The 12418-nt window shown below is 47.1% G+C and overlaps 1 protein-coding gene across 1 annotated transcript in view; it reads right to left on the minus strand.

Annotated features, from left to right (window-relative positions):
• Positions 1 to 7194: 7194 nt before the first annotated feature.
• The window catches only part of POP1 (POP1 homolog, ribonuclease P/MRP subunit), a 33085-nt gene continuing 27861 nt past the window's right edge, over positions 7195 to 12418 (minus strand). Inside the window, exons 15-16 of the mRNA XM_045454108.1 lie at positions 8901 to 9242; positions 7195 to 7993 (exon numbers count right to left, since the gene is read on the minus strand). Of these exons, the coding sequence (XP_045310064.1) occupies positions 7339 to 7993; positions 8901 to 9242 (997 nt within the window). The 3' untranslated portion in view covers positions 7195 to 7338. The remainder of the gene's footprint in view (positions 7994 to 8900; positions 9243 to 12418) is intronic.

Raw genomic sequence — 12418 nt, forward strand, 5'->3', positions numbered from 1 at the left:
CAGAAACTAGGCCTCACTATTAAAACAAGCAAACAAGCAAACATTTAGGCCTTACGAATGCCTAACACCCAGAAAGAGTGACATTCACATTTGTGAAAAGTCAGCATCAAAAATACCAGAATCTCAGGATTGGCAAAAACCCAAAGATGCCCATCCTGGTGATTCTCAAGCCCGATCCCATGAATGGTCTGTGTTGGAATCATGTAGGGTGCTTAATAAAAATGACAGACTTGGGGGCCATACCGCAGATGCTCAGAAATTTCTTTTAGCAAGCTCCCCAGATGCTTTTGATGATCACCAGGTCCGGAAGCCACTGACTCAGTCCACTGCTCCTGCAACTTTTCTGTGACCACGAATCCCTCTTAGCAGTCTTATTCAAGTGCAGCCCTGTTTCAGGTCTGGGGTGCAGCCTGAGATCCTGCCCTTCTAATGCTGCAGGTCTCAGGACCGCCCTGTAAGAGGCAGGACTGTTCCCCAGCCTCCTCCACTTTACTGAAGAAACCGATCAACATGAGGGGGTGAGGGCTGGGAGTGGGGGTGATGAAGTGGGCAGGGGGTGAGCACAAGGAAGTTGCAGGCCTCGCTGGGCAAGAATGCTGGGAAAGCCAGCCCTGGAGGAGCCCACAGAACATCTCCTGACAACAGTGTCAGGGCTTGTGCCCTAATGACTGTTGCAGGCACACAGTGGCAAATATTCAGAACCACGCTGGGTAGTGCCCACAAACAGGAGAATCAAGCTCCTTGCCCAGATCCAGTCTGAGGGCTCGCAGAAGCCCGACCGTAACTGTCCCTCCCCCGCCCCGCTTTGGCAAGATCAACTTTACATCTATATGCCAACTGCTGGTACTTATTCCAGAGTGCTCATCAGGCACCCCTGACATTTCCTCCCACGCCCCCCATGCATGCGCGCGCGCGCACACACACACACACACCTCTCGGCTCCTCCCAAGTCACAACAGGAAATAGTCACCCCACCTCCTGAGAGCTCTGGGCTAGACATCTTTTGTCCCGGCTCACATTCCCTCGGCACACTTCTTGTCCAGCTCTAGCTGCAGCAACCTGAGGGGCACAGGTGTGCCCCAACAGCACCTTGTCTTAGCTGCACCTCTTGTTTCTGCCCTAGGGGCTTCTTGCTGGCCTTCCATGGGATGCCCACAGAGCAGACTCAGCTATTCTAGCACCTGTACAAACCCGGAGGGTCAAGGAAAGGAATGCGCCCTGGGACAACCTTGACCAGCAGGACTGAAAGCTGGGAACTGAAGACTGCCTTCTCTCGGACAATTCAGAGGCACGTAAGCCCACGGGCAACCGGCTAAACAATGCACGCTTGGATCAGCTTCCACTCCTTCCTCCTGCACTCTGCCAGTCTCCACATTTCTGTCCCCTTAGGTCACTTCCTAAAATAAACACCCCGCAGGTAAGCTGTTCCAGGCTCTGCTTTTGAGAAACACCAAGCTCACGCATGCCTCAAGTAGTAGCGGCTGAATCCTGCAGAGCAAGGGAAGAGGAAGCCGGAGACTTCCGAGAGGGTCCACGGTGACCCAGAACATTTGAGACTCCCTGAAGCCAGCGGCCCTGCCTGAGGATCACCCAGCTGTGCAGGATTGTGCATGGAACAAATTATGTTGTGTCCAAAAAATAAATTTAAGATCCTCCGTGAGATGCTGGAAACAAGAAGGAAAGCTAAAGAAATGAGGCTTGTTTAGCCTGGAGAAGAGAAAGCAAAACTCCCTTCCTAGAAGGTCTGGCTCTCAATATCAGTGGACATAAGTCAGGAGGAGGGGAGATAGGCTTAAGCTGGGGCTGAAAGGGCAGTTCAACCACCGTATGGTGCCAAGGAAGCATCCTTGAAGGAATGAGCTCCCTGTCATTGGAGGCATTCGGCTTGTGATGGGGCGGGGGGGGGGGGGTGTACTTCCCAGGGATACCGTGGAGGGGATTCACTTTTGAGATATGCAAATTGTTTCTTATCTAGGACCCTCTTTAAAAATCACAGAGACTTTTCAAACTAGGATTTTAAGAGTATGGATCTGCCCCAAAAGAAAGAATATTGATTGATCTGTAACTTCATTACCCCCCGTCCCCCTTTACACAATGACATACACGACTGAATTGTATTTTAGTTGTTTTTGCCCAGCAGGCTGCTTTCTCATGAGGTCTTGGCACCACCTAGTGGCTCTTTAGTCCATTGCAACATATGCCTCGGATAAAACAGTATCTTAAGGGGGCGCCTGGGTGGCGCAGTCGGTTAAGCGTCCGACTTCAGCCAGGTCACGATCTCGCGGTCTGTGAGTTCGAGCCCCGCGTCGGGCTCTGGGCTGATGGCTCAGAGCCTGGGGCCTGCTTCCGATTCTGTGTCTCCCTCTCTCTCTGCCCCTCCCCCGTTCATGCTCTGTCTCTCTCCCAAAAATAAATAAGCGTTGAAAAAAAAAAAAATAGTATCTTACAATTTACTATCAACATGCTTTGATTAACGCAGCAACTCAACAAAAATATACTAAATACAAGGCACAGGTTAGGGGCTCAGATAGGGCCTGGGGTGCAAGAGTGATCAAATAACACATGGTCTCCCCTTCGTGAGGCTCACAGCCTAATAAACAAGTAAACAACCAAAGAATGTTGTGATATCATCAAGAAGTAAACCCCTTCTGTGATAGAAAATAATGTAGGCAGGGGGAAGCCTCTCTGAGAAATATGAAATCAATTTGGAAGGATGGGATAAAAGGGGACAGGGGTGCAGAAACTGGGGGGAGAGGGGAAGGAACGTTCCATGAACACAGAGCACAGGGCATCCAAGTCCTGGAGTCACCAAGAGCTTGGTTATTCAAGGAACCAAAAAACAAGCCATTGGAGGGAAGAACAAGGAAAGTTCTATGTTTATAAACATTTCCTTGGTGAAAGCACGCAGATGGTTAGCGCGGTTCTTCCAGAACAGTACCTGGTTAAATTTTAACTTTAAAGAAGCAGGAAAGGGAAGATGCCATTACGTGAACTTGGCTGTTTCCTCAGGTCCAGCAGGATCCTACCCAGGGCCATCAGTGTTAGCTTTGCCCCCCACTCAAGACAGCCTACATCTGCTCCCACCCTGCACGGTTCCGCGTTACTGACAGGCTTCTGTGTCCTTGCCTAATTACACTGGAACCTCATATTAAAAGTCTAGAACTGGTTCTCAACCCTGGCTGCCAAGTCACCTCTGGGAGCTCTTAAGAATCCCAGACAGGGGCGCCTGGGTGGCGCAGTCGGTTAAGTGTCCGACTTCAGCCAGGTCACGATCTCACGGTCCGTGAGTTCGAGCCCCGCGTCAGGCTCTGGGCTGATGGCTCAGAGCCTGGAGCCTGTTTCCGATTCTGTGTCTCCCTCTCTCTCTGTCCCTCCCCCATTCATGCTCTGTCTCTCTCTGTCCCAAAAATAAATAAAAACGTTGAAAAAAAAAATTTTTTAAAAAAAAAGAATCCCAGACACTGGGTCACAGCCCTCACCAGTTAAATCAGCATCTCTGGGAGGTGGGCCCCAGGCCCCAGGGCTTGGAAAGCTCCCCAAGTGATTCCACGTGCAGCCAAGTTTGAGAACTGATGATCTGGAAGGATACTCACCCAGAGAAAATATTTTATACTCCCAAATAGTGAAGGTTATACATGTAATGAGCCAGGTTGTTTTCTCTTTCAGAACCAGGCCTTCTCCCCAGGTGGAAGTCCCCACTCGGAGCCACCCGGCCCTCTCATTAAGTTCCCACCTAGCTGCTTCACAGTGCAGTCGACAGACCTGTGAGCTGGGCCTGCTAAAGGCACAAGAGTGGTGAGGTTCATTCACACCTTCCCAAGGTGCAGGGGCTCCAAAGAGCCAGACGTCCTACCACCACAACCTCAGCCCAAGTCACATCAGAACAGCCTTGGGGCTTCAAAGAAATACCACTGCTTGGGCCCAACCCGAGACTGCTTTCTGGAGGAAGAGGCCTGGGCTGTCCGGTGATTCTAATGTGCAGCCAGGACTGAAAGCCACGGTTGTCAAAGAGACCCGTGCTACTGACTTCTGGAGAGAATGGCAGTGGCCAGAACCGCTGTGTAACTGGGGGTGGCGCTCTGAGTAACCCGCAGTTGCTGGTCTTTGTTATCTTCTATTACCTGCTAAGCAGCCCAGTCCCGACCAGTTAAGACCACAGCAGAGTCCACCCAGCTGTCAACTGCCCACCTCACTTCCCCCTGGCTGGGAAGAAAGGATCCCCCCCCCCCCCAATCCAGGTTTGCAGCAGCCAAATCAGCAATACAATGAGTGCATGATGGGTCAGTTACCTACAATAAAGGTATGAACATTCAGGGTCACACTAAAACAAGCTCCATAAGGAACTGGCAATATGCACTTAACCTGCACAGGTACCACGTAGGATTTCAGATGAGCAATTACCAAAGCTTTTTTTTTTTTTTTGAGAGAAAGGTGTGCACGAGCAGGGGAGGGGCAGAGGGGGAGAGAGAATCCAAAGCAGGTTCTGCACTGTCAGCACAGAGCCCAATTCAAGGGTCGAACTTACGAACTGTGAGATCACGACCTGAGCCAAAATCAAGAGACGCTTAGCCGACTGAGACACCCAGGTACCCCATGAAGCTCTTTTGTTTTACCGAAAACTAGACACACGCCTCAAGGCCTGGAAGGATATGTACCAAAAAGGTAACAGTGGTTACATCTGGGTGGTGAAAATCCAGGTGATTTTAAGTTTGTTGTTGTTACTTATCTGCATGTTCTAAGTTTTCTTTTTTTTTTTCCTAAGTTTTCAATGATGAATATGTATTAATGTAAAAATATTACTTATGTAAAAGCTGAGCATGATCCTACAGAATCAGTTGTTTCTCACACAACTCAGGAAGTGTATAGCTGGTCTCCAGGCGTTCAGCTCACAACTCTGCTTTTTAGGACACTTCCTGATTTTGCAAACTCTGAAGACTCTGCCCCCATGACAAAAGGCCAGGAGCCACACTACTTTTTTGGTAGCTCTGTAGCACTCGTAGGATCAAAATAAACACGGTTATTCATTCTACTGCTGTAGAGAATAAGACCATTCCTATGTCTTTTTCATAGAAGAAATGCATCCTTCACTGAATATGTGCATATGTTATCAGTGTTTTGCAAACTATAATCTATGAAACTGGTCTTCTCTGGACAATAGGTATAAAATAAAAAAAAAAAAAGGGGGGGGGGGGTCTGTGAAAGATTTTCCTTCCTGCAGGTATCTGCAGGGCCTTGAGTACACTCATTCATTGTGAATCTTCAATAGGAGAATATGGAATACAGCTTTTCCCCAATTTATTTAGCCATCACATTTTTCCAGGAAACATCTCCAGGGGCCAGAGCTCCCACGAACAGATTTTGGGAAATGCTAGTCTATCCTTTCAGCACCTAGTTCTTTGACCTTCTACCACAAAACAGAGTTAACTGCCCTGTTCATGATGCAGGCAGCAGGCCCCAGGCAGGGCGCTGCACGGAATGAGGTCAGGTGATTCACAGCACGCTCAGACTTCTGTCATCCAGAGAGCTAAGCCACAGATGAAGTGGCTCAGAGCCTAGAAAACAAATTGAGGAATGGTCCAATAAACGTTCACAATGGAACATCAGGTGACACTTTAATTTATTCTGTTTACAGACACCCCTAAGTTACACTATTTTTTTCAGTCTCATTTGGGTTGGATACAAATACATCCAGAGGCATGGCGAGAGGAGAAACATCAGACATTTCATTAGCTACTGTAACACTTGCTGTCTCTCTCCCCAACTCGTCACCCCCAAAGGCATTTATACCAAATGCTACTGCAAAAACCCAACGCATTTACATGAAATAATGCTTAACTGTACATTTAAGTTAAAAAAAAACAAACCACACTCAAACTCTGCTAGAAATGTGTGCTCGGAAGACAAGGGTCTGACGGTGTGACACACACGTGGATACTAAAAGTGAATGAGCACCTACTTTCTCCACAAGTGAAAAAAGCAATGACTCTACTCTTCCTGTGGGACAAGATGAGACCTTCACACCCTGCTCAAACGTCAGGTGGACATCATGACTGCATGAGTGTCTAAAAGCAGCTTGTTATTTTAATCATCACCTTGCAGGGACGCCTGGGTGGCTCAGTCAGTTAAGCATCCAACTTCAGCTCAGGTCACGATCTCATGGTTCGTGGGTTCAAGCCCCACGTCGGGCTCTGTGCTGGCAGCTCGGAGCTTGGAGCCCGCTTCAGATTCTGTGTCTGCCTCTCTCTCTGCCCCTCCCCCACTTGCACTCTGTCTCTCTCACAAAAATAAATAAACATTAAAAAGAAAAGTCATTACCTTGCAGAGTGCTGCAGTATACAGCCACATTCCCCAAAGCGTGTTCCTAAAAACACTGGTCCTACAAAGTGCTCCTTGCAAAACGAAGTTTGGCATCAAAGAGATTTAGAAAATACTGTAAGCTGTTATCCACTTCCTGGAGAGGCACAATGTGCATTATCACATGGAAGGTTCTAGAAATCCTTTAAAAAGAAATTGCTTAACTGGGTTTAATCCAGAGTTTCCCAAATCAATCTGACCTCGGAATCTTTTTTTTTTTTTTAGATAACACATTTCATAGAACATATTTTGAGAAACCATCCTTTACGGTGTTTTTGAGAAATTCTTTGCAAAAACAAAAAGCCAGAAAAATCCAGAAACTCCTAGAATCATGCGTTGTTCAACAGCAAAGGGGACAAACGGTCCTAAATATCAGCACCCCATTCAGATTCCACCCCAACACCTCTGCCATACACCGAGCCTGCCTGAAAATGGGCAGCAATAAATTTTCCACAATTTCCGTCTGCATGGTGTAAAGCGTTAGGCATGTGGGTTCCGGTATGGAATTGAACATGGTCCAGACGGGGAACCCTATTTCATGCACAGAGACCAGATGTTTACAGCCTTTTCCTCTTCTGCAGCAATCAAGTCATTAAACAACCACTGTTACTTATCACACATCTATAAGGCTTTTCAAACAGACTTGACAGCCCTTTGTTCCTTATAAAAAAGGAACAAGAAAACGGAGAGCTTCTGATTATTTTCAGCAAGAATTACGCAGACCAAGAAACCAAAATATAAAAGCTATGTGGCAAATAATTTTAAACTGTTGAGCAAGGGCAGGGAAAGATGGAGACCAATGATCTTGGAATAATCGAATGATGTCAGTATTTCATCACATGCATAACACAGAATTCTTTTATTCTGGTCTCCAAGGCATTTCACGTGGTATTTTAAAACAGAACATGGCAAAAACAAAGCTCTCCAGTGGTGGGACTTGGCAAACAGCTAACATCTACGCCCTGCAAGGACGTAAACCAGCATTCACACCTCCACGGCAATTCTCGCAAACCGATACTGCAAAGAGGCAGGGGCCCTCAGCAACACTAGGCCCCTCTCTGCGGCTGGCTGGCCGGACAGCATATCCAGCAGACCCGTCAAGCTAACAAACCCCAGGGCTTCTCCACAGCCCACAGCCATGGAGAAATCTCCCTGGGTGACAAAGCCAAGGAGAACTCTGGAGCAATGAGAAGTCACATCCGGGAGAGGGCCTGACCACAAGCCCAGGGTCAGAGCGTGGTGCCCAGCCGCAGGGTATGCCCCGGCCGGACCCTCAGACACAGTGCACCCTCGGTTCTGCCTCTTCTCTATTTTCTTCTTCTCTTTCTGTTTCCGGATCTTGCTCTTGAATGGGTCACTGTGCTTGGATTCGTGGGGCCCACAGTACAGCCGATCCTGACTGAGCTGGAGGAAATCCTCCTTGGCTGGAACACAGATCATGGTGTGCGGCTCGGGGCTGCCCTTCCCCAGCAGGGACAGGCTGACCCATACCAGGGCCCTGGGGAAACGGTCCAAGATGGACAGGCAGGCCTCTCTGGTCAATGCTTGCTGCCCGCTGCTGGGAGCTCGCTGGGCTGCCCAACGGGGTCCAGAACTGGGCCCACACCAGGCTGACAGCTGCTTCAGTGATTTTCTACTCCTATACGGAATTAGAGACACACGTTTGAGGATATTTTGTTTGAGGAGAAAACATGCAATTAGAAGATTGGGCACTGCTAGAGTTAATTTGACTTTTTTAATACTCTACGTGGGAAAGGATCAAAACTGTAATTTTTAAAAAATTAAAAACAGACATTAATACACTTCTGTAATGATATTTTTGTTTTTATGTGACTACTATTCTTAGACACTGAAGGATTAAAGGTTTAAGAAGATGAAGGCAGAAAAAAAACAAGACAGAAAGACAGAACCTAAGGCTGAGAGAGATAGTTATAGGGAATGAAGGATATGAAATTCTAAGGTTACTGTATAAAAAATAAATATAAGGCAAGAGAGGTGAGCACTTATTAAAAATATGAGCACAGACTAGAAGGTAACTTAAGCACAGTCTAACAGGCTACAGCAGGAACATGTCTTGTACGGTAGCCTCTTCAACGTGATGATGGTCCAATGAATGGGCACTTAATCGCTCATAAATTCAGATCACTGAAAAGGAACTAGAAAAAATCTAATTCAGTGATTTAAGGAAAGAACACTTGCTCAGAGCTTCGAGAGGTTCCTCATTACTGAAGGTCACAGTCACGAGGGTACTGCTTTCTAAGCAAAGACCAATGAAACAGGTCACAGGGAACAACTGCCTTGGTTTATGTCTATGGATGACAATACTTTAAATCATTTGGTCAGTTAGTATCATGCCCCAAATCAAATGTGACTCAGCTATTTCCCTGAGCCCTCTATGGACACTGGAGGACTGGCTTTCCCCTCCAGAAAGTCCATGCATTCCCCTGGGCTTTGCATAAAGGAACAAAGATAACGTTTACATCCTGTAGCCCGGTCAGTATTAAAACAGACAATCTAGAACACATCCGGAAGTCGTGTGCACTTACCTAAGAACGCAGAGGAGACTGCTGGTGGCAGCTGGTCCTGTTACCCACTCAGTCCCCATCTGGGCTGGACACTCTGTGTCCATCACTTCTCTGGGCTCGCTGGGGCTGCTCAGAGACATGCCCACTTCATCAGACAGCTGATCGGATTTTTCAGGCATGGGGGTACAAGGCACCTTCTCTCTTTTCAAGTTACTCTCCTCGCCACGTGGAGAGGAAGCTACAGGTGATTTCTCTTGGGCCTGGACTCTTGATTCCCACTCTTGAGTTAACTGCTCCCAGGGATAGCAGAAAGGTGCCAGAGTGCCAAGCTTAACATAGTTGGGCCGTTTTGCAGGAGGGCGCCTGGTGAAAATCAAGGAGGAGAACCAATTTTGAACAATTTAGGATTGGACCATTAAAATAATTATGGCCACTTGTACTGCATCTCTATTTAAAAAACAAACATACAAAAAAAATGTTTTCTAAGAAATACGATAAAGAATAACCACTAACTCTACTGGCCAAGCTTATGTTTTCTTCAGTTTTAATTTGATTTTAATTATTTTTATTTATTTATTTTTATTTTAGAGAGAGAGAGCACACGAGCAGGGGACAGGAGCAGAGGGAGAGAAAGAATCTTAAGGAGGCTCCACACTCAGCACAGAGCCCGAAGTGGAGCTCGATCCCATGACCGTGAGGTCATGACCTGAGCTGAAATCAAGAGTCAGACACTCAAACAACTGAGCCTCCCAGGCACCCCTCTTTAGTTTTAATTTCAAAAGGTAATGCATCCACAAAGTGGCCCCATGTGGCCTCTGCACAACTCCAGGGAGTGCTGTTCTTGAAAGACTACAAGTGAATGGTGTCCCTGGAGTTGTGCAGTTGATGTCCCTGCACATTACAACATTCTACGTTCTAAAGGAACAGAAAGGATGGTGGTGAAGTTTCTCCCTCACTCTTGACCTGTGGCTGGTGAAAAATGCTCCTGGGGTACCTGCCTCACTCGAAGACCTTTAGAAGGAAATTAATGAACCAGCTGCCCTACAAGAGATAGTATCACTTCTTAACATACCCTTCCGGAGACATTTTCTGTACATATGTGCAGATACGTACATATTTCTTTCCTTTTTGTACCCATTTTACACAAATGTCAGGTCATGATCTCACAGTTCCTGAGTTTGAGGGTGCAGAGCCTGCTTTGAATTCTCTCTCCCTTTCTCTCTGTCCCTCCCCCACTTGTACTCTCTCTCTCTCTCAAAATCATCAATAAACTTTAAAAATAAATAAATAAAAGTTGGTGATATCCTATGTTACTGGGAGTAAGGGGAAGCAGGCACTCTCCTAACTACAGATGAAATCCTACATTAACACAAACAGCAATTGTCAATAGTACAACAAATCCTTGAGATGTGTATCTTTTTTTTTTAAACCAGAGAGCTTATTTGTGGGATTTAGCCTAAGGTCAGTGCTTTCTTCCCTTCCAGCTCCTCTCCAGAGGCAGCTGTTTGGTTTTTACATCCACGGGCCTGAGTGGGGCAGATGTCCTCCTGATGCCCACAGACCATCTTTCCTCTCCTTCCTCCCCCCAAGGCCCCAGCCCCCCTGAAGCACGTGACATCAGATAAACCACTGGCTCTCCCTCCTCAGCCAGGTCCCCCGCTGCCCACACACCCACTCCTAGTCCAGCCCACCCACCCCTCCCCACCACGAGTCAAGCACTGGAGTTTACTGTACATTTACATCTCCTCACTGTAAACCACCGTGCTGCACCTCTCCTTACAAAGCTCAAACTCTCCTGTTCGCGGACCCTCCACCCATCCCACCTGGCAAAGCCCATCCGGTTACATCCAACCCTCCGCCCACCCCACACCAGCCCCTGATGGGCAGAACACAACTGGGGAAGAAGACGCAGCAGTGCTGAACAGTCCTGTCGTAAACACAAAACTCAAGTGGACTACCTTACACTTCTCCAGTCAGTTCTATGTTCCATGCTCCTGGAAAACTGTCCACGTCGATTCTTTTCTCCTCAGATCTCCAGCAGCCTCTGGTCCCTTCTTATTCCTAGCTGATACCCTTGCCTCTCTGTTCACTGAGAAGACGGTCACGACCAGAAGAGTAGTACCTAATCTGCACTAGCGTCTACCCTACCTAAATCTGTATTCACGTCTCACTCAGAGCCAGACTTCCAGCCTGCTAAAATGAGATCTGAGCCTGACCCTATAGAACACCATCCCCTCTTCCCCACTCAAGAGCTTTGCTCTTGCAAAGTTAGCCTCCCTCCGCTCTCCTGGATCCCTCCCACCAACAGGGAAACATGAGCTCAGTGGGTGGCGTCTGGGTGGCGCCTAGGTGGCTCAGTCAGTTGAGTGTCTGGTTCAGCTTCTGACTCTTAATTTCAGCTCAGGTCATGATCCCAGGGTCGAGCCCCACATCGGGCTCTGTGCTGAGTGTGGAGCCTGCTTCAGATTCTCTCTCTTTTGCCCTCTGCCCCTCCCCAGCTCTCGCATGCATGTCTCTCTCTCACTCTAAAACAAAAAAACAAACAAAACGAGTATAAGCTCCAGGAGGCAGGAACAGACCTTGCCTGCCTTCCCCTGCTGTAGCCCCAGTGCCTACAAGGTGTTTGACACATAGCAGGTTCTAAATAAACATATATTAAATGAATGAATAAATTGGCCAAAAGTGTAAAGATGTATATGGAAAGCTATTTATAAAAGCACATAGCACAGTATCAGAAATAACCCGAAGGGCCACTGATAAATTACAGTACACCCACACTGGAGTCCTGTGCAACTGTTCAGATGTATTTTGAGCAAGGGTTGGCAGATTATGACTCACACATCAAACCTGGGCTGCTGTCTGCTTTTAAATGACCCGTGAGCTAAGAAGCTTATACATTCTGAAATGGTTTAAAAAAAAGAATATTTTATGGCACATAAAATTACACGAAATTCAAACTTAAGTGTCCGTAAACAGAGTGAGACTGGCACACAGCCATGCTCATTCATTTATGCATCATCATGTGTGGTTGCCTTTGTAACACAACGCAGGGCTGAGCTGAGCGGCTGCCATAGAAACCAAAAGGCCCACAAAGCCAAAAATACTTATCATCTGGCCTTTTGTGAAAAAAGTTTGCCAACACTTGGTTTAGAGTCACATTTATGGATATGGGAAAACCATCCGTAATACATTACTAAATTAAAAAAGCAGGTTTTGAAATAGTATTCATACTATAATCCCTTTTCAAAAAAAATTATACCTAGGGGCGCCTGGGTGGCTCAGTGGGTCAAGCATCTAACTTCGGCTCAGGTCATGATCTCGCAGTTTGTGAGTTTGAGTCCTGCATCAGGCTCTGTGCTGACAGCTCAGAGCCTGGAGCCTGCTTCAGATTCTGTATCTCCCGCTGTTTTTTCCCCTTCCCCTGCTCGCACTGTGTCTCTCTCTCTCTCTCAAAAATAATACACATTAAAAAAAATTTTTAATTGTACCTCAAAGGCACCTCAGCGCCTCAGTCAGTTGAGCACTGAACTCTTGATTTT

Source organism: Leopardus geoffroyi, chromosome C3 (genome assembly GCF_018350155.1).
Source record: "Leopardus geoffroyi isolate Oge1 chromosome C3, O.geoffroyi_Oge1_pat1.0, whole genome shotgun sequence".
Classification (NCBI taxonomy): domain Eukaryota; kingdom Metazoa; phylum Chordata; class Mammalia; order Carnivora; family Felidae; genus Leopardus; species Leopardus geoffroyi.